Raw genomic sequence first — 27,571 nt, 5'->3', positions numbered from 1 at the left:
CTTTCTATTTCCAAAGCCTTATCTTTATTTTCCCTATAATCTTGCTCCCTAGAATACACTGACTTTGTTTTTAAAACAATTTTAAAGCCATTGGGATGACTTGGTAGGTGACAGATGGTGTGGAAATCAGTAAGGGAAAGCAGGTGGTAGAAAAGGAGAGTCACTAGAGACAGGCAAAACATCAGAGTCATCACACTGAGATGACACTCAACACGGTAATATTTATTTCAAAACTTAAAATTGACTCCATGTTAATAAATACTTCTAACACTAAATGTAGAAAAACTACTGTGCATGTTCTAATACAGTTTACTAAAGAATCACAGAAAGGGCAGTCTTTCACCTCTTGGCCAATGAGAAAACAATCTGGGGGTAAGAGTAGCCTCAAGGATATTGTGTGAAATTGGAGGAGGGGAGAAGGAGCTGCTAAAATCAAGAAATTTCTACTCTTCTTTCCTCACTAGGGCCTTAAAATTAAACATTGAAAGTTGGAAAATACACCTTCACAAACATATTTAATTTCTTTCTCAATTTTGGTTTAGAATCATTAGTTGGCAGACAGGATAAAAAAAAATTAAAAAACTGGAAACAGGTACACAATCTGAATCTAGATCAGACCCCTCTGAATGATGACGGCCAAGCAGGAGATGGGACAGCTTGTGCTTAGAGCACACACTTTAAGGCGTGACCACAATCTCAACAACTCGAGCACTGAAGGCACGGTGTGATGTGACAGCCACCTCCATTTGCAAGCTAAACCTAAGTCCTTTCAGAGCTGTCTTTGTATAAACTTATCATCCCATCTGCTGGCCTGTGATCTAGGCCCTCCACCCTCTAGAGCTGAAGTGGGGGGCAGGGACATTTCAATCAGGCAGCTGTCCAGCCCCCTCACCCAAGCAGAGACCCCATAGAGAATACCCCTCTGGCCACTTTTTTCTGTAAACACTCAAATGAAACAGAATCTCACAGATTTGGAGTTCCTGCTCCAAATTAGAAATGCTCTCTGGAAAGAGGCAAAGATAGCTTCTTGTCTGACCAGCCCCCAGTAGAGTGCAACACACCTGCTCTGGGAGGCCTCAGGGAGAGGAGAGGACCCTCAGCTACTCCTAGCTTCCTCGGGTCTTTTTCTCAGAAAACAAAACTTTCCAGACTGAAGTCACAAGGCTTCAAGCTAAAACCCACCACTGCAGTACTGGCTGTCGGGAAGTTTCTGGTGAGGACAAAGAAGGAAGAAGAGGGTTCTCCTTGGTGTTGATACATGAACTTGTGCCAAGAGCAGGGGAAGGCAGCAAAAGGGAACAAAAGAGGTTTATGCTAATACTCTTAGTACAGATGGGCAATGGCTTTAAAGGGAACAGTTGTTTCAGGTTCTGAAGGCCAAGACCTGGTCATGGAGGGACTCCAGCTGCCCTGCCATGGGTATTAGATTGGCAGGCTTTTGAAGCTAGGGAGGACAGGTCTCCCCTAGTTCAACTCCTTCATTTTCCAGAGGAGGAACCTGAGGCCTGAGAGGGTAAGCAACATCCCTAGGCCACACAGCTTGGCACTGTCTGCCCAGGGGACACAGAGAGTGGCAGAGAGTCTTCAGCGAGTGATGTGGTCAGTGTGGGTGGACATCACGCAGCATGTGGTTAGTTACATCCAGGACCCCCGAGGATGACAATATCCCACCCCTGGGCCTTCTGTTGCAGATGTGGCCAGGCCCTGGACTGAGCTTATCCATGTGGTTCCCTTGGGAGGGAGTGTCTTCACTTCCCCGTCCGGGAGGCCACCTGGATGGCTTTGATCCACTCAATGCGCTCCTTGGGGGTGGCTGCTTGCAGGAAATAGTGAACTTCATCAGCCGTGATGATCTCAAAGAGGTTCTCTTCTTCACTCTTCTTGCCTGGTGAGAGAGAAAGTGATGACAGTGAGCATGGGCACCAGAAAAGCCACCTAGCTTGCCCTCCTTCTGCAAGCAATGAAATCCCCATTTTCCAAGTGTTCTAAGGAAATAAAATGTGATTTTCAAACTTACCATTATTGTATGCTTGTACATTTATATATGTATGATTTATATATATATATATATGGGTGTATATATATATATAGTACTTATACAGACCGGTATGTAGTATGATTGTGTTTGTGTGTTTAAGAAGTAAGTATAACACTCAAGGAGAAACATTTTCTTTTACAAGCAAACTAAATTTCTCATTTTTGCACACAGTGTATAATGAGTAACCTGTAATAGTGTCCAGTGAATACCTTTCCTCCACTCAAAATATAAATCAAAAGCTGACCTCAATATTAGTTTTCTTAAAAAAGAAATTAAAAAAAAAAAGATGTGCCACTGGTCCCATCAGTGTAGTCTAAACTAGCTTTTATCAAGCGCTAAGTCAGCATCTCTACTGAAAGATCAGAAGGCAGAAAACTGGCCGATATTGTGACAAGACTCAAAACACATCCATCTCAGATCAACAAGAAGCACACTGCCCACCCTGACAGTGAAGGATGACTCTAAGGGGAGACAGGAGGGAGCAGATCGAGGAATAGTTAGAATCTAGGCACCTGCAGCTGCAGCATTTCCAGTCCCCCTCTATAGCATCACTGGCCCAAAATGACAAGAGAAACCAGGGTCTGGGGGTCTGAACCGCATCTTCCTGCTGACACTGCTCACTCATTCCCACACCTGAGAAGACGGTCATTTCATCACCAAGTCATAGACTTGTGATCAGGACCCAAGGGTCGGCTGGTAGGACTCCATCATTCTCCGAGAAGGAACCAAAACCCAGATTAGTTAGGCAACTCACTCAAAGTTGTGCCCCTAACTAACATAACCCCAGAGCACTTCCTGTTCCCCACACTGCCTCCCGGCACAAATGTTCCTCTTGTTGTGGGGCATTTCCTATTCTGTAAAGGTGCACTTTGAGGAACGTTGGGCTCCATCACAGGCATGAGGAGGTAAAAAGTCTCGCCACCCAAGCCGACTCTGAGGTGACAGGTTTTTCTCAGCACTGTGCTAGCATTTATTCAAGGCACCCACAAAACCACTACAGCTCCCCAAGACCCAGACAGCCAGGACAGCAGTTGAGAGAGAACGCTTTGGGTCTCTCTGGAGTTTTCAGACAGTGAATTCATTCATGGCTGAGTAAGGGAGGGAGTGAGGGAGTGGTTGCTCTTGGCTCAGGGTGCACAGGTGTGGGAGGGAGCCCGGGGAGACACACCTCTCTCCCCCCAAAATTCATTCTTACCATCTGGGTTGCTCTCCACTGAGGTCACCACACAGCCTCTCAAGCGAATCGCTCCCAAGGGATCTTCCCCCTAAAGGAGAAAGGAGTCCTTCGTTATGTTTCCAAAGTAAAATATAGGCGTATACTTGATCCTCTGGGTGCAAAAGCCACACAGACTCACTGTGGTTTAAAGAAGAGCGGAAGGAGATTAAAGGGAACCCGTTCTGGATCCTCCACCCCTCTTCCCACTTCACACAGCGGGGAAGTGGGGAGCTGGACGAGGAGATGCAAGTCAACCTGAGCTTCACATCTGGAGGAAAGTGACAGCTGCGGGAGGTAGGGTAGCCGAATCATCTTCCCGCTGGAGAACGGCCAGGTGTTTCCAGAGTCCTTTGGCCCCAGGCAACAGACATAGTAGTAGAACCCTCATAGGAGGGAATCAAGAGAGCCCTGCAGAAGCTGAGGACCCAACCCAGATGGACATGACTCAACTTTTACTAAGGAAAAAGCCCTCTTCTGAATAGTCAACAGCCTAAATGGTTGGGCTCAAAAGATGCTCTCATCAAAATAGGCCTAGAAGAGGAATTATCACTTTTTTGCACATTAAACCAAGAGCACAGCGTTGAGTTGGTTGAGTTCCTCTGAAAATATCATCTTGGGATAAATAATAAAAAGTTATGTTGTGTTGATCAAATAAATGACCATATAATGATATTTTCTTCCATCCCCTGAGATTCTGCTGGCCCCAAGCCTAAGGTCTCAGATCTTTGCAATAAGAAGGGGTTGGAAAAGGTAGAGGAGGATGAGGAAAAAGAAGAGGGAGGGTGAAGATGAGGGGAGCAGAGCAGGAAGGTCCCTGGCAGCCCCGTGATTAGGAGCAGCGCAAGCTTCTACTGGGAGGGTTTATGGAGCACAGTTTCTCACCCCAGCAGGGTCGTAGTAATGCAAATAGGCAGGGTCTTCTCTCAGAATGAACTTCCTCACTTTCCAGTTCTTCCGCCTATGGCCCTATATCCAGGATCAACATAGAAAAAGGAAGGATGAGTTTTTAGTCTCACTCAGTACACATAGTCCCTACAGGATAAGTCTTGCTGAATTGAAAGAAGAAAAAAAATAAAGATGACATTCTATCTCCAGGAGAATTCAGGTCACAACCCAGGCCTTGTCAGAGATAGCACTAGAACCAACTTACAATTTAGATGTTATTAAATTGTGGGTCAAATTATTTCTAAGATCATCTCGCAGCTTTAGCATCATACAAGACAGCACTATGCATAACATACTACGTTAGGTAATGTGGGGCTATCAAGAGATTTAAGACATGGCCCTGCTCTTCAAAGAGTTTATAATCTATGTGGAAATATAAAATAGCAAATGTCCAAATCACATAATCTTTATAGATAAGAGTTTCTCAAAGGATTTTTCATTTTATTTTACATATGGTAATGTAAATTTCCATGGTACCCTCTCCATTCATCTCACCCTCTCCTCCCCTCTCCCCATGTCCATGAGTCTATTCTCTATGTCTGTTTCTCCACTGCTGCCCTGCAAATAAATTCTTCAGTACCATTTTTCTAGATTCCATATATACAGATTCAAAGGATTTTTTAAATTTACTATTTATTGTTTGGATACTTCATTTGAGGTTTTTTTTTCATTGAAATACAGTTGATTTACAATGTTGTGTTAGTTTCCGGTATACAGCAAAGTGATTCAGTTATACACACACACACGTATATTATTCTTTTTTAGATACTTTTCTATTATAGGTTATTACAAGATATTGAATATAGTTCCCTATGTATTGAGTATAGTTCCCTGTGCTATTCAGTAGGTCCTAGTTTCAAAGGATTTAAATGAAAGATATATAATTGTGGTTTGGCATGTCAAAGAGAGCCTCATAAAAACCTTCACTTATCCATGTGGAACACACAGGAGTTAGATGGGTGGGAAAGAGGTGGGAAGACCATTGACAACAAAAAAGCAGTGATGGGAATGTCTAAGGCATATTCAGACCCTGATGAGTAAGACCATCAGGCTAGAAGGCAGGTATAGCAGAAGCAAGTTTGGAAAAGTGGAAGGAGACAGTAAAAATAAGACACAGGGGTTGTTGTCACTGACAGCTTTTGAGTTGGAAGCAAAAGATTACTGTAACATTTTAGGAAGATTAATATGGTGACAACATACAGGATGGATCAGCTAGGGGTTAAAGATAAAGCCAGGGGAAATAGAATAAGGTAGAAAGAAAACCATCAAGAAATGATTACAACAATCCCAGCAAAAATTAGCAAGATTGCCGGGAGAAATATCAATAACCTCAGATATGCAAATAACACCACCCTTATGGCAGGAAGTGAAGAGGAACTAAAAACCCTCTTGAAAGTGAAAGAGGAGAGTGAAAAAGTTTGCTTAAAGCTCAACATTCAGAAAACGAAGATCATGGCATCCGGTCCCATCACTTCATGGGAAATAGATGAGGAAACAGTGGAAACAGTGTCAGACTTTATTTCTTTGGGCTCCAAAATCACTGCAGATGGTGACTGCAGCCATGAAATTAAAAGACACTTACTCCTTGGAAGAAAAGTTATGACCAACCTAGATAGCATATTCAAAAGCAGAGACATTACTTTACCAACTAAGGTCCGTCTAGTCAAGGCTATAGTTTTTCCTGTAGTCATGTATGGATGTGAGAGTTGGACTGTGAAGAAAGCTGAGCCCCGAAAAATTGATGCTTTTGAACTGTGGTGTTGGAGAAGACTCTTGAGAGTCCCTTGGACTGCCAGGAGATCCAACCAGTCCATTCTGAAGGAGATCAGCCCTGGGATTTCTTTGGAGGGAATGATGCTAAAGCTGAAACTCCAGTACTTTGGCCACCTGATGCAAAGAGTTGACTCATTGGAAAAGACTCTGATGCTGGGAGAGATTGAGGGCAGGAGGAGAAGGAGACGACAGAGGATGAGATGGCTGGATGGCATCACTGACTCGATGGACGTGAGTCTGAGTGAAGTCCGGGAGTTGGTGATGGACAGGGAGGCCTGGCATGCTGCAATTCATGGGGTTGCAAAGAGTCGGACACAATTGAGCAACTGAACTGAACTGAACAACAGGGAGCAGCAATGGAAATTGGAAGCAGTAGTGATTGTTACAGACACAATGAGGAAGAACAGGACTTGGCCCTTCCCTAGAGAACCATTGACTCTTCCAATGTCAAACACTGACATTGTCTAGACTGTGGATTTTGAGGCAGGATTTGTGTCTGTTTCTCTTTGTTCCTCCCATGCCCAGCACTGCGTCTGGCATGTGGGAGCCAATTCTTATGTTTGTAATTGCCTTGAATTACCCAGCTATTTCAATTAGCTGATAGTAGCTGTTTAAAATGTTGTGCTAAGCCTGATTCTATGGTTTCCTACAGTAAATTCAAGTGACTTTTAACTCCAGAAGTTAAAAATATTAAATTAGAAAATATATAGTTTCCATGTTGCCAACATGAAGAATATTCTGTGTTATTTCTGAAGCACCACGTATTAAGAGGCACATACAGAAAGCTTCCAAAGTGTTTCACTGTGTTTGTATAGGAAGCAATGGAACGTCTGTGATTTTAGCAAACAATGTCTCCTTCATAACACCAGGTCAGAGCACTTTCAAGAATGGGTTTAAGTTATTTGGCAGAGCATTTGGTCAAGGAGCTCATCTCCAAAGAACACTCTACTTGCCTGAAGGATGGAGCCAAGAACACCACAGAGTCATATGGGAGAAAACAGAATATTTCTATCTGCAACATTATACGGCTTTTGCAAAGCATCAGCTTCTAAATTTCTTGTTACGAGTCCCTGCTCTTTGCCTTAATTGGTGTTACCCATAGGCTAAGAACACTAAGGTTGCTGCCCCACACCATTTTCTCCAGATCTACAGGCATGCAAATCATGTTCTCTTACACAATCACTGGGTGAGTATCAAGTACTCAGGAGTCAGTGGAAGAGGAAGGCGCAGGAGGATGTGAAATCAGCCAGGCCTGGCCAACTACCACATTGTCTTGAGGTCCTCACTGGCACATGATGAGTGTTTCCTGAGGCACTTTAAGGAACACATGCACAGCTGGGGTTTCCAAGAATTGTTGCTGCTCTGTCAACATCTTCTTTGTGCAACACCATTTTATATAACGGACTTGAGCATCCATAGATTTCAGTATCCATGGCGGGTCCTAGAACCAGTCCTCTGTGGGTACTGAGGAACGGGTGTACTTACATTCAACTTAATTCACTCTAAAAATGTTGGTTGTCTATTACAGACTAAGAAGGATGCTGAACTCTGCAGCAGATACAAGAAAAATATGTATAACACATTGTCCTTTCTCATCAAAGAATCTACATGTGCTTGAGAAATGAGGTATTTTATTCATCATAGTCACAGAATGAATTATATAAAAAGGATTATCCTGAATATAATCCAGTATCATTCATCCTCAAACTGGCTATGTCCCCCAAACAGAATTAAGGCCTCTGGAACCAGTGAAGGGGGTAGAATGAGGGTAGGGACTGACCCCCAAGTGGATGCATCTACTTCCCACCTATGAAGTGTGGAGCACAGGTGCCCTTTTTTGAGATAAGGCTTCTACCAGGTAACCTGGGCTAACTCACAACAGAAGCCATAGGGTTGATTAGTTTTTTTGGTACTTAAAAAGACTTTCAAAAATCTCTCAGATGATCCTGCTATGAGCTAGGATTATAAACCACTGAGATAAGGGATGGGAAACATTAAAGGGGGACTATCAATTCAAGTAGAAGAGGTTTTTCTTCCCTCTCCCTCCCCTAAAAATTAGAGGTGGGGGGAATATTGAAAAAGAACAAAATTCCTGAATGAAAAAATAGTGTTTTCTTCATGTTACAAGGAGGTTTATGACTATTTAAAGTGATATTTTGATAATATTTTGATAAACTAACTTTTAAGAAAATGGTTAGCTCTGTAATTCTTTACATTGGCCACACACCAGAACCTCTTGGGGACCTGTAACATACAGAGACTCTGATTTAACTGGCCTGGGGTGCAATTTTAACAGATCCCTGGAGGATTCAAATGTACACCACCTGAGCTATTGAAGGCTGACCTGTACCTATCAAAGGCCATGTAAAGAAGCTGAAGAAAAATAGAAGAGTAAGCCTGCATCTAGTCCCCCTACTTTCAACACACTCAAACCACAACCCTCAGCCGACTTTTGACCATCCAGCATCTCCATTGCATCCTTTGCCCAGACCTCACTCCAGTCCAGCCTGGACTTCATCTATCCCTATTCAATCTTCATGTTCAGTTTTCTCAGGGATCCACTCTAAATTAAGGCTTGTCAGATCAACTAAGTCCAGAAAAGTCGTTCATGGCTGATAGTAGCATAGAATTATAGAAGACATCATAAGGAAATAGTGAAACTCCTTTCCAAGTGACTCCTGCCTTAACAGCCTATGACCAGAGCCATATACATACAAACAGTTTTCAGAACCAATGGGGAAGCAGGTGATGTGCAAACTCTGCCTGCGGGCAACCTCCAGAACCTACCCTGTGTGAGGCTGACCCTGCTCCTTTGCTCATTCTTTAATCTAGTCAGTGGGCATACAAGTTATGAGAATAGTCTGGAATTCTTTCTAAACTATGGCTTTTTTATTTCTTAGGACCATGTTCTCTCAAAATATAATATGAAGGCAAGTTTTCCACATTAATGCTCTACTTCTAGTGAAACTCAAAAATCTCTATCTATACTTAGTCAACCCAAAGTTCTCCTTTTTGAAGGCAAATATATGCTCAACTTTGGTTCTTCCCTCTTTACTCAGAAGTTCAGGCTTCTATCATGAGATAAGTCAAATCTCTCAGTCCCATGAGATCTATACACAATGCACAGAAATCTTGCAGCAGCCAGATCCTCTCTTTTATTAACATATACAGAGCAGTGCCTTTGAGACAGCTCATGGCACAGTCACAAGGGGCAAGACCTTGGCCTCATAAAGCAACTTAGGCTTCTATGACAACATATACCAGCATCAGTTGTTTCACTCTGAATATTCCTGTTTTCCAATTGCTTCTTCTCTACCAGGTGCTGACCCTGGCTTCCTCACTCAGCTCCAGCCACTGGGTTCTCTTACCTCTTGGTGTCCCATGCCTTTGCACTTGGTAACTGACCAGAGCTCTTCAGCTCACCCCAGCCCCTGTCTCTCAGACTGACAGTGGCCGGTACCTGATGATACCTGATAATGACTGAGTCTATGCCCTCTGACTGGACTGGACCTTCATCTTTTGCTGCTCCTGCAGAGTTGGCCTGGGTATGGTCTCACTGTGACCTACCCACAGTCTGGAATGGTACTTCCTTGCTCTCAGTGGTTTATGATGCTTCTCTTCTGGGTGCAGCTTGTTTCTATTTCCTGGTTACTTTGTGGGGAGGAAGGATAGGCCAGTGGAAGAACTTTCATTGTGAAACATCTCTGTCTTTTGGATGGCATCTCTTTGCCAACTGATATCCTCCAACTAATGAAAAGGTCAGCATTTTCCTGAAACATTGATAGAAATTTCCCTATTTTTAGGTGCTTCTGCCCTGCCTGCCACAATCCTCCTGACCTAATGCCACTTTGATCATCTACTTAACTATTTGTCTCTCTGTCACTAGGTCAGTTTCATTCTCTAGCTGACTATTCACCAAACAAAAAAAATACCATTTGATCCTATAGAATACAAAGCACCATTTGATCCTATAAAATACGAAGGGCATGGTTAGGGAGAAAGCCTAGGGTAGAAAATAGTGACCACTCACCTGCTTCAGTAAACATCCCTGCTTGATAATGACTCCTCTGAATTCTTCTTTCAAAATCACATCATCATCACTGGAATTCTCTTCACAGAAGAACCCACTGTCTGGCTGTTGGGGAACCAAAGAACCAGTTTATTTTTCCAGTCTTAGGCATAGTGCTAATTATACCACCTTCGTCTCCCTCTTCCCTCTAGCCACTCCTTCTCCCTGTGATTCACATCCCAACATGAATGTTAAAGGTTATCCTTGGTTAGCTTGTTTCCCCTCCCCACTTTTCTTGTTTCTAGATGCTTATTTCTTCTTCTTTTTTTTTTTTTTTTTGGCTGCACCATGCAGCACGTGGGATCTTAGTTTCCCGACAAGGGATCAAACCAGAACTCCCTGCAGTCGAAGCACAGAGTCTTGACCGCTGGGCCACCAGGGAAGTCCCATCTGGATGGTTATTTCTTGTTGCTAGATGCTCCCTTGTCTCCATGCAAGTATGATCTTATCAATATACTTTCATTTTCCTGGGTTCCCCAAGCTGTATTGGAAGTCTAGCTCAGCACAGCTCTCCCTTCTAAGCCTTCCTTCTCTGGGGACCTCATGGCCACACCACTGAAAGTGAGTGGGCTGGTTTATAAGACACTGTGCATACAACATAACCTCCATATGCCCCCTGCCACTCAGCTCCCCAACTTTAAGAAACCAAGAGCTCAGGTCCAGCCACATCCTTTGAATTCAGGCAGGAACTGGGCCTCGCTCAGCTAAACAAGACCAATGAATCACACAAGCCACTGTGCTCGATATTTTTAGACCTACTTTTTTTTTTTAGAGTCCTACATTTAAATAGCTATAAACAACCAGGTTGAAATTCTGAAAAAAAAAAAAAAAAAAAAAAAATTCTGACAGAGGAACTTCCCCAAAGTGAAATGAAACTCTCTTTGGTACATTCACTTCATTTTTATAAGTAGCTTCCTTACTTTTGTGCTCTGACCCCAAATAGAAACAAAATTGCCAGAATCCCCCTAGAAATCCACTGTTGCCAGATGTTCATGTGACCCAAGATTAAGTCCATGTTGTACCATACAGTGTTTCCCGTGTGTGGGAAGCATGCCACTGGAGGTGCCCATGATGACAGAGGGAAGGAATAGGATGAGCATACTTTGTATTGAGCCACATATTTCAATGTATATTTGGACTCCCAGGGGCCATAATTTTGCCGGTTATTTTTCCCTCCACTACTGGAGCAACTTGACTAAATGGGTGCCTGGCATGTTCTCAGTCCCTAAGTCAAATCCAACTCTTAATGACCCCATAGACTCCTCTGTCCTTGGGGCTTCCCAGGCAAGAATACTGGAGTGGGTTGCCATTTCCTTCTCCAGGGGATCTTCCCGACCCAGGGATGAACCCTCATCTCCTGCATTGGCAGGCAGATTCTTTATCACTGAGCCACCAGGGAAGCCCCCACCTGGCATGTACTGGGGCCTAATAAGCTTTTACAAAAGAAATTCTTGCTTAAAATAGAAATAAATAGAGCAAATTTTTAAACAAAAATAAAACTATTCAAGTAAACAGTATTTTCCTTTAGACTAACTTACTGGATGTGATAGGCATTATGGAGAGGGACGGCTGTCAAGTCAAGGATGTGGACCAAAGCTAGAGGGATAGGTGCTTTCTTTCACAGCAGCAGATATGAACTGAAATCAACCTAGAACCCACCCAGGTCCACCCCCATGCCCGGAGGAGTAGATGGGTAGCTCCCTCACTCACAAAGTAGTAGAAGGCATCAGCGTTGTCCAGGAAAGGGTTTTCAGCAGTCCCATCCACCGCATTCTTGGAGAGGTCTCCAGCGGGCTGCAGGTACCCTTCGTTGAGCAAGGAGGAGGCGATCATGAGGCCTTCCTGGCGGTTCCGAACAGATTTATTGGAAACAAGCCAGTCAATGACACAGTTACCTGGATGGGACCATCAGAAAGAAGGTTAACTCTCTTTTTCGAAGAACAAGGCACAGTTTCCCTAGAGAGCTGCAGAGCACCCAAGTGTCTTACTTGTTTCATCTTCCCTGTTACTCCAAGAAGGAAAAATGAAATTATTGAGATAGATACCTGGAAACAAAAGGAACCATGTAAACAGTTTAAAAAAACATCTACATGCTCCTTAAGGAGCAATGCATGTGTAAAGAAATTGCTTTTTACTAACCCACTCATTTCTTCCATTAATGACCCAGAACTTCTGCTGAGAGCTAAATTCAGTAATGGCTATTGGAGAGGCCCCGGGGGGCGGGTGTGTGGGGGGTCGTCTAAAAGGAAGATCTGGGTAATGAGTAAGTGTTGTAACAAGTGCCTTGCTGTGGGGTCAGCGCAGTGGAGCTGCTGTGTCAAATCTGCAGAAAGGCGTGGAGGGGTGGGTGGGGCAATGGGTATTGTTTCACAGAGGAAGTGACAATGTTTATCAAGCATTTGCTTAGGCAGAGGCCAAGGGGGGGGCAGGAGCTGAGGGAGCAGCAGTGTGAACAGACTCAAACAGGCATGAGGAATCCCTGCTGGGGGCTGGTGGGAAGAGGACAAAAGAAGAGGAGAGAGAGGAAGACATGGGGTGGGTGGGGAGAGCTTTGATGGTACATTAAGAATTTGGCAATGAGGAGCTGTTGCAAGTTTTTAAGCAGAAAACAACATGTGCTAGTATGTGTATGTCCTAATTTAGAATTTTATGCCATTCCTTATATCAAATGCCACACCTTTGCAGGGTCTAGCAGGGACCTTGAGAAGTCATTCAATCAGCCTTCTGAATCAAGGGAGGACTGTGAGGAGAATAAAATGAAATTGACCCACCAACTGCAGTCTACAATGAAGCTCTGTATTAAAAATATTTTGTACAACCAACAAGGACCTATTGTATAGCACAGGGGACTATACTCAGTATTTTGTAATAACATACAAGGGAAAAGAATCTGAAAAAGAATATATATATGTGTGTGTGTGTATGTATACATCTAAAACTAACACAATATTGTAACTCAACCATACTTCAATAAAAGTAAATAAATAAAACAAATTTCTTTCAAACATTTATATATATTATATATATTTATGTTATTAAATATACGTTATTACAAAATACTGAGTATAGTTCCCTTGCTCTACAATATATACTGTACAAATATAGCCAACCAAAGAGCCAACTTAAGAGGCCCCAGGTCATCAAAGCAGTAAGGTATACCATCTTTGAAACAAGAATGCAAGCAGTTAGTTGATAAGAGCACCTTTCATGAATTTCATATACAAAAGGCTTTGCCCAGTTTTCTTTCTCTGGAAGGAAAAACTAATTAATACTGCATTTCTGCATTTAATCCTTGCAGTGACCCTGTAAAAGAGGTAGGGAGGTAAGTACAGACCTCTTTTAAGAAAGACTCATTGGACATGAATTTGAGCGAACTCTGGGAGATAGTGAAGGATAGGGGAGCCTGGCATGTTACAGACCATGGGGTCACAGAGCGTCAGACACGACTTAGCAACTGAACAACAACAAAACACTACGCAGCCTCTGCTGCTGCTGCTGCTGCTGCTGCTGCTGCTGCTGCTAAGTCGCTTCAGTCGTGTCCGACTCTGTGTGACCCTATGGACGGCAGCCCACCAGGCTCCCCCATCCCTGGGATTCTCCAGGCAAGAACACTGGAGTGGGTTGCCATTTCCTTCTCCAATGCATGAAAGTGAAAAGTGAAAGTGAAGTCGCTCAGTCGTGTCTGACCCTCAGCGACCCCATGGACTGCAGTCCTCCAGGCTCCTCCGTCCATGGGATTTTCCAGGCAAGAGTACTGGAGTGGGGTGCCATTGCCTTCAGCCTCAGACATCCCTAATTTGTCACTTAAATCTAACATTAGGTGTCTTGATTCTTATTTATCATCCTGCTCAACTCTGTGTCTATTTCAACATCCTGCCATTTTCTGGCAAAAAAATGACCCTTTGATTGAATATAGCTAGAACTTCTAAGATTTTACCTTGAACCACAAAGTATGGGCCTACCTTTCTTTCTCTTTCCATGCTGGGGAAGTCCAATGATAATGTACATCGGTCTGTGTTCCATGACACCAAACCCCCCCACCTCGCTCCACATCCCCCTACACACACTGAAGGCTGAGCGAGACCTCCATATTGCCTGCCCCAGAAGCCCCACATCAGACCCACAAGGCCTTTTACCTGTGAAGCAGTGATTGAAAATCTTCTTGTCCTTCTCTAGGTTCAGTTCTTTTACTCCTTTTTCAGTGTCTTTCATAGACAAATACAAGGCACTGCACAGATGAAAACACATGGATGAGCAGGAGCGGTTCAGTATGGCCAGTCCTCTCTGGGACTCGCCAGCTTGGAGGGGCTGGCCCTGAGTATAGGCTTCCCCGTCCCCAGGTGAAACCTGAGCCTAATCTCTCCACTGGATCATACATAGGTCATTAGAAGGCAGAGCTCATACTTGCATGAACCCTGCGACCTGCACGGCATTCAGCAAAATGTACTGGGAAGGTACTTAATAGCTCTTCAATTCACTAAATTCTGTTGATTTAACTTTTAGTATCTGAGATGGAGAATTGTCCCCAGTTAGCTGTCAAAAGGTTAAAGGTCCTCAGGCCTCAATAGTCATGTCCCAGCTCTTTGTGCCCTTTAAGAGACCATCTGGTGTAGACATTTGACACCAAGAAAGTGAACGTGTTTTGGTGGGGTGTAGGGGGGAGTGACAAGGGGTTAAAGTGTTGGTTTTTTTTTAATGTGGACCATTTTTAAAGTCTTTACTGAATTTGTTACAATATTGCTTCTTTTTTTAACATTTCGGTTTTTTGGCTGCAAGGCATGTGGTATCTTAGCTCCACAAACAGGGATCAAACCCCTGGCATTGGAAAGTGAAGTCTTAACCAGTGGACCATCAAGGAAGTCCCAAGAAAGTGAATGTTTTGACTAAACTTATTCTTTATCCTAGAATTTGTAAGAGATTAAACAAAATAGTGAGATGTTTTCATTTTTGTCCTTGAATAATAAAGATACCCTTATCAGAAAAAATGCAAGCAACGATTTTGTGTGTCTTGTGGCTCCATGTAGCACAAACATCATTCCCACTTAGCTCTGACAGTTGTGGCCAGAAATGCTGTCACTGGACCACCCACCCAGCAGCTACAGCTGGACTAGGCAACTCCTCTTGGGTCTTTACCAGAAAGCTTTCTTGGTGAGAGAAAGCGCTCATTCTCTCTAAGCTCAGTGTACAAACTTCATCAAACTCCTATGACCTGCCAAATCCTGCATTAGGTGTGTATGGGGCTTTTTCTATTCTCCTCCTAGGGACTCCGTGCATTTAGTAAACAGAATCCTGGATGGATGCTGTAAGTAGTCAATATGAAATTCTTCCTGGCAGAGCTCCTGTTACAGGGTACGTGCCACATAAAAGCAAAAACCAGTAAAAAATAAAGACATTCCTAAAGAAAGGGACTTAAGTGATATCAACCTTTAGGCAACAACTATCACCTGTCAACTATCACCAGTCAACATCAGAGGTCACTAAGCTAGGTTGGCGCACAAATGGTTTCTGCCTAGGAGAGATATTCACTCCTGCTGAATATGTGAACTTGAACTTGAAAAACCTTACGTGCTTGAACACATAGCTTCTATCTTTTCCTACCTATGTATAGATCCCAAAGCTTTCTTTTAAGAGTAATTTACTATAGCTACTTTATAAATGCAATGGTGTATTATCTCTTTCTCTCCTGCCTCCTTTTTCTCTACCTCTCCTTCTCCCTGTCCCTCCCTCTGCAAAGATTACACAGACATGAGGGAATTCCCATGCCTCCTCTCCTCAGCTGTTAGGCTTTGGAGACACCATGATCACTCCCTCAGAGCCAGGTAAACATCTTAGTACATCAAGTGAAAGTACTAAGGACGGGTAAGGGTGTGTACAGCCTTCAAAGGTGCCCGAAGCAGGCCTTGGAGTAGGGTCTGCTGTGAGATTGCCTCACGGAGTGCGGTGGAAGGAAGGAAGAGTGAAGGAAAGTAAACGTAGAAAGTCACCCTAAGTCGATCGTTTCTGGCAGTCGAATGGACCTCCTGGTGGACTTTCTCGCAAACTTCTGGCCTCCTTCAATGCATTTAGTGGCCTTCTTGATGTCCCGAACCCAGGCATCTCTCTCCTCCAGGAAGGCTGCCTGGAAGAAGTGGTCCTGCTGTTTGGTCGTAGTGATCTTAAACACAAACTGAAATCAAAACACATCCCATTAGGAATGACTCCTTTCAAGGAGGTGAGGGCTTTTATGAAGCACAGGAGTTGAGCCCACCCTATTCTGGAAATGCTTAGCCAAGAAAGACCCAAATGCCCAGGGTTCAGGATGAGTGGTGGGGAGAGGGACTGGCCCAGGAAGCTCAATTAGTAGCCTATGCAAAGGTCAGCGCCTGACAAGGTATTCTTCACAGTTAATTACATCAACTCACCATCCTTTTTCCAAAGTCCTGACAAGGGCTAGTCAGAGTGCTTCCTTTCAAGGGAATCATTCCCTTGGGGCTGTTGTCACTCTTCTTCTTATAGAATTCAATTCCATCTTCTAACAATACAACCCACATGGGTTTCCAAGAGTTGAACATGCTCCCCTGTGATGCCAACAGAAAGATTCGGGTAAGGATGTTTTCTAAAGCTCTTCTGCAGATGCCACAGGGCTCGGTAAACAGCCTAACTTTGGCCAGTGTGGATACAAGCGATCCACATTTGTGTGACCAGGGGAGAAGGGGAATGCCATTCTTCTGGAACTTCTTTAAAATTTTTAATATAAAATGTATACACATCTATCATTCGCCCATAAGCCTCTCCTGGGCCATTACCAAGGGAATACTGTATGGATCTCACCTCTCCTTCTTGTGCATTTCAGACTGACTTTCTGCAGCGTATTTTCTGCTCCTAACGCTGCCCATTGTTTTCAGTTCAACTTAAGGATGGCAAAAGGATCTTCCTCAAGTGCCAACGCAGCCTGCATAGTCGCTGGTGCTTGAAGCTGGACTCACTGGAAAAGCGCCATTAATGGCAGCATGGAAGCTCCGCTTACTTCCATCCTTTGGTCTAATCAGATTTTATCTGGGTATGAATGTCAAGAAGAGACTCAGAGCACAGCCTTGTGTATAGGCATGGCTAGGAGGGATGAAAATCACTTTCAGAATGGTCTCTGACGCCAGCATGATGCTATCATGTCAATTCTTACTTTAAAAGTTTTCAGTTTGGGTTGATGCCAACTGCGCCTTTAGTAACAGATAACCATTCTGACTAGGAAGTCTCTCTTTCTTGTCTGTACTTTAGGAGGACTTTGGAAAAAGAAGAGAATAGGGTTCTTTGCCTCTCATCTTTGAACTCCTGATTGTCACCCTGTCGTGACTATCACAAAAATGGAATTATCAACCAGTTCCCAGAAGATCCTTCTGCTTATCTTAAAATACCAAGAGCCTCTATATAAAGGTCCAGTTGCCCAAAAGGAAGACTATTTATGCAATGAAGATAAATACTCATGGAACTATCATTTTGCCGGTCCAAGTGTTTCCTTTGTTTTAGTTACTGAAAAAAAAAAGTTTCTAATTAAAACACACTATCTCTTTTCTGTACAGGCAGAATAACTATTCATGCTAACACTGGATATTTCCCATTTAAAAAAAATGGGCAAGGTCAGACACTACATATTAAAATTTGAGATGTGCTCTTAGGGAAATACATAGACAAGTCTAAAAAAATCAAGTATCTGAAACTAGTGAAAGATCTACTCACAGAGCTAGGGGTAGAAGTTGGACCAGATGACTGCCGAAATGCCTGTCAAGGCTCAAATTTTAGATTCTACTTCACACCTATAAAGATTTATAAATGCCAGAGTCACTCAGGGCTTTTGACCTTGGAACTGGCATAAAACGAGAAGTCAGCCAACACTGCAGTCCCTCTGTAGACAGTTTAAATAAAACTACTACGCAGCCAACTGTTCAAATGAGCTTGTGCACTCCTAAGTCAGATGTAGCCTCAGGTCTGTCTGCTCACTCAGAGGAGGGTGTCATTTGGGATTCAGGGCCTTTATGTTCACTGAGGAGGCTGACTTTGGTAAAAGCAAGAGAAACCCGGAGAGCTTATAAAGCGGGGACTTTCTTCCAGGCTTGGTAGTGGCTAGTTAGGTTAGGATGATGGAATTCTGGGTCATCACTCTCTGCATCTGCCAGCTTCTCCCTGGAGTAACCTGACAGCACTTCCCCTCCACAATCCCTGTATTTGCCCTTCTCTGTCCTTAACCCTCTTGGTGCTCACACAAGAGCGAACCCTGAAGTGTGATCACAGAGTGTCCATGCTAGAAAGACTTTTAGTATCACCTACCATCACCCTCATCACACAAGTAAGAAAGTTGAAGCTAGTTTAAGTAACTGGGCCTGGTATACTCGACCAGTTAACGTGAGACCAAAATTAGAATCCAGGTCTCCTGACGCCCAACTTTATGTTCTTTCTACTTCCTCTTAGATGCCATCTCCATTCTGGGTCTCACATAAACTTCAGTCATGTGAAAGTGAAGTCACTCAGTCGTGTCCGACTCCTTGTGAGCCCATGGACTGTAGCCTACCAGGCTTCTCTGTCCATGGGATTTTCCAGGCAAGAATACTGGAGTGGGTTGCCATTCAGTCATATTGGAATCTAAATCAATTTTTAGGTAACTTAGCCAGCTATATATATATATAACCTCATATATATGTGTGCGTGTGTGTATAAAATCGTGTGTGTGTGTGTATGTGTGTGTGTACTTAGTTACTCAGTCATGTCTGACTATGACTCCATCAATCATAAAACATATCTAAATCATAAATCATATCATAGCATGATCATATATAAAAGATATGTTTTATGATACTGTACATATATAAGGTTTATACATATAAATAATATATATGTGGCACATGTCTGCTTTCTTCCATTATAGGTCAAAATCTATACAATTACGTGTCAGAACCAGCAGGTTTTAGGTGCTGAATCAAATTTAAAGTTTCCAAGTGAGTCACTGTACAGCACCATGGAAATGGCTAGTTTCACGCATAAAAGTCTGACACTGAATGACACCAAAAGAAGAAAACTTAAAGGTCAAGATACTTGACCATATAAAAAAATTGAATTTTTGTACAGTAAGAAAGCAAATGAATAAACAGCAACAATAACAACAAAAATGCTGAACAACTGAAAAACAAGTTAAAAGGTGTGGATATTTATAACAAATTATCATATAATTAAAGATTAATATCCTTAATATATTTTTAACCCTTTAGAATCAATAAGAAATATTCAAACCCTATCCATTTTTTTAGATGGGCCACTGATACAAGCAGGCAATTTTCAAGAGAAGAAACATCTGGGTCCAGGAAATGTAAAAATGCACTGCTTCCACAGCATTCAAGCAAATGCAAATTAAATAAAATATAATCTTGTTCTTTAATATCTTTTTAAAAGATTTATAAAATATATGAAGATTTGGGGAAATTGGCGTGTGGAGGACAAAAAGAAGCTCTATGAGTCAGCACTTTGATGTGGGATGTCAAAATGAGTGAAGTCAATTGTGGGCTATATAAATAGAAGCATAGGAAAGTAAGAAAGGTTCTAACCTTAAATGGAGCCTAACCAGTAGTGACCATGGAGACAGGTGGCCCAAACTCAAATCCCAGCTCTGCCTCATTCTAGGAATGTGACCTTGAGGAATGTTTAAACCTCATTTGCTACATCTGGCAAATGGAAATAATGCTATTACATATTTCTTAGGATGATTGGGAGATTAACTAAAATAATCCATGTAAATTGCTGAGGGCAATATCCAGAATATAATAAGCACCCGATAAAACCTACCTAGTTTCTGTAATTCTGTTCATAGATATGCCTCGGGGCTTTCCTAGTGGCTCAGTGGGTAAAGAATTTACCTGCCGTGCAGGAGACACCAGAGACACTAGTTCGAACCCTGAGTTGGGAAGATCCCCTGGAGAAGGAAATAGCAACTCACTCCAGTATTCTTGCTTAGGAAATCCTATGCACAGAGGAGCCTGGAGAGCTACAGTCCATGGGGTCACAAAAGAGTCTGGCACGACTGATTGACTAACCATATAGATATAACTGGAGAATGAAACCGAGCTCAGGAAACCTCGAAGTTGCAGATGAAGTGAAGCCTGTTCTATACTCCAATGAAATTTTTTTTTAAAGAGAGAGAGAAAATGGCATCTCTCTTGAGGAATTATTGGAACTCACAAGTTTGGGCTCAAAAGGGGACAGACAGAGTAGATGAGGGCTGTCTTCAGAGGTGTGAAACACTAAATTGTTTTGAAGTCCCAGCAGGTGAAAGTTTCAGGAAAAAAAAACAGTTTATTGCATAACTTACAGGAGAAAGTCAAATTAGTGAGTTCCCTGGCACAAGAGGTCTTCTAGCGTGTTTGCGAACAGATTAGTAAAAGAAATGCAGGCCACAGATGAGAAGTTCAATTCAATACTTATCAAAATACTTCACATTCCTTTCAATCCTCAGATGCTACACATCTGTTCCAAAAACCTATTGTCCCTATTGTGCCTTTAGTCTTCTAATTCCTTATCCTCATCTAAACACTTGGGCCTCATCTGCAAGAATAACAATAAAAAAACAACCCACACAAGACCCTCAAAACCTGCTTAACATGAATGTCTAAAAATGACTTCATTAGAAAAATTTTAAGTTACTCTAATATGAACCCCTGACATTTTAGTTTCTCTACAGTTTAGTTCAGTTCAGTCACTCAGTCATGTCCTATTCTTTGCAACACCATGGACTGCAGCACACCAGCCTTCCCTGTCCATCACCAACTCCCAGAGCTTACTCAAACTCATGTCCATTGATTTGGTGATGCCATCCAACCATCACATCCTCTGTCGTCCCCTTCTCCTGCTGTCAATCTTTCCCAGCATCAGGCTCTTTTCAAATGAGTCAGTTCTTCGCATCAACTGGCCAAAGTATTGGAGTTTCAGCTTCAGCCATCAGTCCTTCCAGTGAATACTCAGGATTGATTTCCTTTAGGATGGACAGGTTGGATCTGCTTGCTGTCCAAGGAATTCCCAAGAGTCTTTTCCAACACCACAGTTTAAAAGCATCAGTTCTTTGGGGCTCAGCTTTCTTTATAGTCCAACTCTCACATCCATACATGATTACTGGAAAAATCATAGCTTTGACTAGACTGACCTTTGTTGGCAAAGTAATGTCTCTGCTTTTTAACATGCTATCAGGTTGGTCATAACTTTTCTTCCAAGGAGTAAGCGTCTTTTAATTTCATGGCCGCAGGCACCATCTGCAGTGATTTTGGAGCCCAAATAAATAAAGTCTATCTTTGTTTCCATTGTTTCCCCATCTATTTGCCATGAATTGATGGGACCAGATGCCATGATCTTAGTTTTCTGAATGTTGAATTTTAAGCCAGCTTTTCACTCTCCTCTTTCACTTTCATCAAGAGGCTCTTTAGTTCTTCTTTGCTTTCTGCCCCAATTCCTAGTCCCAACTATTTTTCTCTGGATGTTGGCGGGTGTTGGTAATCTGATCTCTGGTTCCTCTGCCTTTTCTAAATCCAGCTTGAACTTCTGGAAGTTCATGGTTCACGTACTGTTGAAGCCTAACTTGAAGAATTTTGAGCATTACTTTGCTAGCATGTGAGATGAGTGCAATTGTGCAGTAGTTTGAGCATTCTTAGGCATTGCTTTTCTTAAGGATTGGAATGAAAACTGACCTTTTCCAGTCCTATGGCCTCTGCTGAGTTTTCCAAATTTGCTGACATATTGAGTGCAACACTTTCACAGCATCATCTTTTAGGATTTGAAATAGCTGAACTGGAATTCCATCACCTCCACTAGCTTTGTTCATAGTGATGCTTCCTAGGGCCCACTTGACTTCGCATTCCAAGATGTCTGGGTCTAGGTGAGTGATCACACCATAGTAATTATCTGGGTCATGAAGATGTTTTTTATATAGTTCTTCTGTGTATTCTTGCCACCTTTTCTTAATATCTTCTGCTTCTGTTAGGTTCATACCATTTCTGTCCTTTATTGAGCCCATCTTTGCATGAAATGTTCCCTTGGTATCTCTAATTTTCTTGAAGCAATCTCTAGTCTTTCCCATTCTCTTGTTTTCCTCTATTTCTTTGCATTGATCATTGAGGAAGGCTTTCTTATCTCTCCTTGCTATTCTTTGGAACTCTGCATTCAAATGGATTTATCTTTCCTTTTCTCCTTTGCCTTTCCCTTCTCTTCTATTCAATTTGAGCTGGTGGTTCAGAGGTTAAAGCATCTGCCTGCAATCCGGGAGACCTGGGTTCAATCCCTGGGTTGGGAAGATCCGCTGGAGAAGGAAATGGCAACCCACTCCAGTATTCTTGCCTGGAGAATCTCATGGATGGAGGAGCCCGGTCACAAAGAGTCGGACACGACTGAGCGACTTCACTTTCACTTTCTCTTCTATTCACAGCTATTTGTAAGGCCGCCTCAGACAACCATTTTGCCTTTTGCATTTCTTTTTCTTGGGCGTGGTTTTGATCGCTGCCTCCTATACAAGGTCACGAACCTCCATCCATAGTTCTTCAAGCACTTTGTCTATCAGATCTAGTCCCTTATTCCACTATATAATTGTAAGGGATTTGATTTAGGTCATACCTAAATGGTCTAGAGGTTTTCCCTACTTTCTTCACTTAAAGTCTGAATTTGACAAGAAGGAGTTCATGCTCTGAGCCACAGTCAGCTCCCGGTCTTGTTTTTGCTGACTGTATAGAGCTTCTCCATCTTTGGCTGCAAAGAATATAATCAATCTGATTTTGATATTGACCATCTGGAGATGTCCATGTGTAGAGTCTTTTCTTGTGTTGTTGGAAGAGGGTGTTTGCTATGACCAGTGTATTTTCTTGCCAAAACTCTATTAGCCTTAGCCCTGTCAATTGGTTTCTCTACAAATGATGATAAAGCAGCCTGAACATTTCAGACATTTGCCTTTGTACTGTGGTAAAAAAAAAAATGAACAAAATGCTATCTGTACTCTCAAAATGCTCATAGTCTAACCGGGGAGAGAGTGACCTTGACCTGCAACTCCAGGTCAGTGTGATAATGCACAAACTGAGACAGGCCTTCCTACACATGGACAATTTCACAGAAGGAAGTCATGACTCATTGCTAAAGGTGGAGAAGCTTGATTTTGTGTGGAACCCCCTCCCAGACACCTCCCTTCACTTCTCCTTTTCCTCAAACTTCTCTTTTCCCATGTTGACATACAGCTAGAATTCAAAGGAAAACTATTTGATGGTCAAAACTGCGTATTGAACTAAAGCAGAACTGTGAGTCAGTATCATCTATTCTCCCATGCTCGTGGGAAATGCTGTTTTAGGTTTGTGTTACAGTCAATGAAGTCCTTATTTCTGCTATATCATGGATTGCATCATTTAGCCATCCAGTCTGATCCATGACATCACGGGTGTAATGTCCCAAATCAATGGTCATTTTGTTCCTGTTTGAATACTTTGAAAGCAAGGAAACTAATTTTTTCAGCAGTATATTTTTTTATATAAATAAACGTTTCCAGGTTGGACAGTTTCTCAATGAAAACATATTATGTTAGCAATAGAGAGATGACACAAATGTTTAACAGCATGGTTTCTGGGGTCTTAGGGATTTAGGTTCAAATTTCAACTTTGTCTCTTCTGGGTTACATGACCATAGGCAAGTTATTTCATTTTTTCCAAACCTTAGTCTCCTCACTTGTAAAGTGAAAATAACACAGTACCAATTTCCCATTACTACAAAGATTAAATGAGATAATACACTTAAAGGGTTGATAACTTACATCCAGCTTATAGTAGATGCTCAAAAAATGGTAACCGTATAGGCAGATAAGATAACAGAGTTTTGTAGGCAATACTGTGAAGTCATTCTGGCCTAATGTTCTCCTGGGTACCACCCATCACAACAACAGCACTTTGGAAAAGAAAATTACTGCAGTGTGAGCCCATGAGGGCCACATAAAACATGGTTAGGCATGGCTTTTTGTGACACTGGGATCACACTGCTGGGTTCCAGTCCAGCTCTGCCACTTAATAGCTGTGTGACCTTAGGCAAGGCCCTTTACCTCTCTGTACCTTACTTTCTGGTGGTTCAGTGGTAATGAATCTGCCTGTTTATGCAGAAGACGTGGGTTCAATTCCTGGATCAGGAAGATCCGCTGGAGAAGGAAATGGCAATCCACTCCAGTATTCTTGCCTGGGAAATCTCATGAACAGAGGAGCGTGGCAGGCTACAATCCATGAGAGTCAGATCTTAGTTTCCTCTTCCATAAAGTAAAGGTAATAGTTGTACCCATTATATGTACATAAAGTGCATTAAATGGTTAGATCTGTTCCTGCTACAAGGTAAGGGCCACACTCTGACAATGATAATTCAATGGGCGCAGATCATAAGGGATTATCTCATGGCGTCTGGAAGACAAAGTTTGGAAGAATTGCTGGCTGGAGACCACTGAGTCCTGCTCTCTGTTTTGCCCCTGGCTTTTCTCCTTCTGCTTCCGTCTTTTGCAGCCATTTTCTTTCCTTAAAAAGTCCCTTGTCCTCTCTCTCACCACTCCTATCCTGTGCTTTCCCCAGCCTCACAGGCCATCTGAATTCCTAATACACTCTTTGGATCAGTCCTGCCATTCAACATGATGGCTGGAATGGTTGTCATAGAAACAACATTTGGTTCCATAAATTGTGCAGAAATGAGGTTAGTTTGGGAGACGACTTGGTGCAGTCTAAGTTATTGGTTGCATATAACCTGCTCCTCTCTCTTCTTTTAAGCTATGATTACAAACATATTCAAATCAGTGGTATGCTTTCAAGGACCTCTAAAATATGTTTATGCTTATAGTAACCCCCTAATCAGAGATAAAGAGAGGTTGAGGTCACTGTACACACTCTTGCTCACAGTCCAATTTGTCCAGGCCCCACTCTGGCTCTGCAAAGTTCACCTCACCTCCCTTTAGCTGGGGGAAGGAAACCTGCCTTTCAGAAGGCTGCCTGGGATCAACGAGATGGTGGTAGGCTTTGCAGTTAGGCAAGCGTGGGTTCGAATTCCAGGTTTTGTCCTCTTATCAGTTGTTGGATATGGGCAAGTCACTTATTCTCTCTGAGAAACTAATTTATAGAGTTAAAAATACAAGTATACAATATAAGAGCAATTTTAATTACAAGATGCTTAAATTGTTTTTAAAACAAACAGAAAACCTTTGCAGAAAATGTTTCCATTCACCTGCTCTTCAGGATACTAGCCTAAGCGAGCAGGAAAGAAATAGCAACATTAATTATTACTGGTTCTCAAAGAGATTATTAGGGCCTACTGCAAAGTGCTCTTGCCTGGAGAATCCCAGGGATGGTGGGAGCCTGGTGGGCGCCACCTATGGGATTGCATAGAGTCGGACAAGACTGAAGTGACAGCAGCAGCAGCAGCAGCCAAGTATCTACATACACCTCTGTGTATATATGTGCATCTTTTCCAAAGGATGTTTCAAAATATGGCTAATGAGACAGAATACCAGCTGAGGGCTCATTTATTCTCCGGAACCTACTTGTAACTCTCACAACCACAGACATATTACGAACCCTAATTGGGTTTACTCTGAAATTCACTCTGAAAATCCCAATGTACTGGAGACAGGCTCAGTGCCAGGAGATGGGGAGTGAGTTTCTGATCCCAACACTGTCACAGCCATGTGACTTTGAGCAGTCACCAGCTTCTGGGTCTCAGCTTACTCTTGTGGAAATGAGGGAATGAGGTCAGATGGTCTAAGGTCCCTTCTAGATTTAAATCAAAATGGAATCAGGCAGCAATGTGAGCAGTTTGACCCCCTCTTAGTAGAACACTTCGGGCTAAAATTCAGGTTAAACCATGAATGGCCTAAACAAAGTCCCACTATGCACTCCATCAATTAAAAAACTGGGCCTCTAAAGGAATGTACTGAATTTGGTTCACTTCTAACACCCTCAGCTCAGTTGGGTCAGTGTGAGTTACTCACTCATAAAGATGTTGTCCCCAGGATGCCAACAAGCCTACGTGAGAACTCACCCTCCTGGGAAGATTCACAATGACACAGCACACACCCACCATCAGAACATAAACCAGCAGTGCTAATGAAATTCAGTTTCCTGATGCTTAACCAGTGAAACTAAGCTTTTTTGAGTAAACTCCTGTCTCTATTTTCTAACCTTTAAAATGATGTATCTACCTACCATCTTAACAGCACGTTATACAAATTCACTATGAACTGCAAATAAAGAGATTTCAGTCCAATAAAAAAAAAAGATAAATAAGCTACCATTACTGTATCACTATATCAGCTCATCTTTAATCATTCGCTTCTTCTTCCTTTCCAAAAAAATTAAAAGCGGGGAGGAAGAATTCAACTAACAAATGAGTAGTTTCTCCTAGTAACCTCTATAGCAGAAGAGTTTGAGTCTTCTGGCATAACACACATGCATGACTCTTGAAAAGGATGTTCTAAATCATGAAGGATTTCCAGACCCTGCATTCTGGAATTCTCAGTCCCACATAATCAGGCTATGCTGACACCTGGGGTGGAACCTTCCACCTTTAAGAACCAGAAGGCGGTGGAATGCATACTGGCTTCTCCCCACAGCCTTCCACAGCCTGCAGTACTCTCCTATTTCAGCGGCAGAGAGTGCAAAGCTGGACCCCAATCCTCCCCCGGCCATGCCCAGGGTCACCGTCGCAGGTGACGCTTTGCTTACCCTCTTCACAAGATAGCCCTCCCTGATCCGCTTTGGCTCCATGTCGGATGGACAGACAGCCGGGTGCCCTCACAGATGAGTCGTCTCGGAAGCTCACTCTCCTCTGAGAGCTGGTGCAGTTGTGGGCTGCTTTTCTAGAGTGAGGTCCCTTTCACAATTTCCCCTCTGCGGGCTATCTCGTGATCACATCCTCTTCTCCTCACTGGGGTGGAAGATCAGAATAAGGAACTGCAGCTTGAAACAACCCATTCTTTGCTAATGTTGGAGACTTACCATAAGTACGGTTGGGTTGGATATTTACCTGAGGGTCAATTTCTATAACCAAAAAGGAAAGCGTTCTCCTAAAGGGAGAAAAATGGTGAAATGAAGGCGAAAGTGAAAAAGAAAGTCCTACTCATGGAAATTGTCCTGGCTTAGGAATTATTCCTGAGAGCCTCAAAATGCTTAATAAAAATGCCAAGAAATTCAAAACTGTCTGGTTGAACATAAAGGCAACTGCTATTAAGTGAAGGTCTGTCCCAGGTATTCTCTTAGGTGTGTTTCAGCCGACCTCATTTAATGTAGCTGTTACAAGAAACCCATAGGGGACAGTATACTGTTCCTTTGTAAAACTCTCAAGACGTAAGGACACTTGTGCTCAGAGAATAAAAGAATTGTCTTGAGGATACACAGCAGGTAAGGGACAAAAGAGTAGGGAGCGTCCTTACCAGGGTGCTGGGTCTCCTGTCTGGCGCAAGAAGCATGTGTCACACAGAACGTTAATCCCACAGTAAAAAGAAGCCAGTACTCAAACATGTCTGAGAAGC

At 42.7% G+C, this 27,571-nt stretch overlaps 1 protein-coding gene across 2 annotated transcripts; it reads right to left on the bottom strand.

The window, feature by feature from the left end:
* Positions 1–27,571, bottom strand: PLEK (pleckstrin). Of its 2 annotated transcripts, XM_005686816.3 has the most exons (11): positions 27,473–27,571; positions 27,067–27,106; positions 26,766–26,967; positions 16,443–16,598; positions 16,026–16,207; positions 14,178–14,269; positions 11,752–11,936; positions 10,003–10,107; positions 4,137–4,220; positions 3,234–3,303; positions 1–1,885 (listed from the first exon to the last, which is right to left on the bottom strand). In XM_005686816.3, exons 3-11 carry the CDS (start codon positions 26,805–26,807, stop codon positions 1,749–1,751), a joined length of 1,053 nt encoding a protein of 350 aa, XP_005686873.1. In that variant the 5' UTR covers positions 26,808–26,967; positions 27,067–27,106; positions 27,473–27,571; the 3' UTR covers positions 1–1,748. The 2 variants fall into 2 exon arrangements, with proteins under 2 accessions (XP_005686873.1, XP_005686872.1); XM_005686815.3 differs by lacking the exon at positions 27,067–27,106 and having other exon boundaries at positions 27,473–27,566.

This window comes from Capra hircus, chromosome 11 (genome assembly GCF_001704415.2).
Source record: "Capra hircus breed San Clemente chromosome 11, ASM170441v1, whole genome shotgun sequence".
In the NCBI taxonomy this organism is placed as follows: Eukaryota; Metazoa; Chordata; class Mammalia; order Artiodactyla; family Bovidae; genus Capra; species Capra hircus.
The sequence above is the reverse complement of the archived record's forward strand: the minus strand, read 5'-3'. Positions and strand labels throughout refer to the sequence as shown.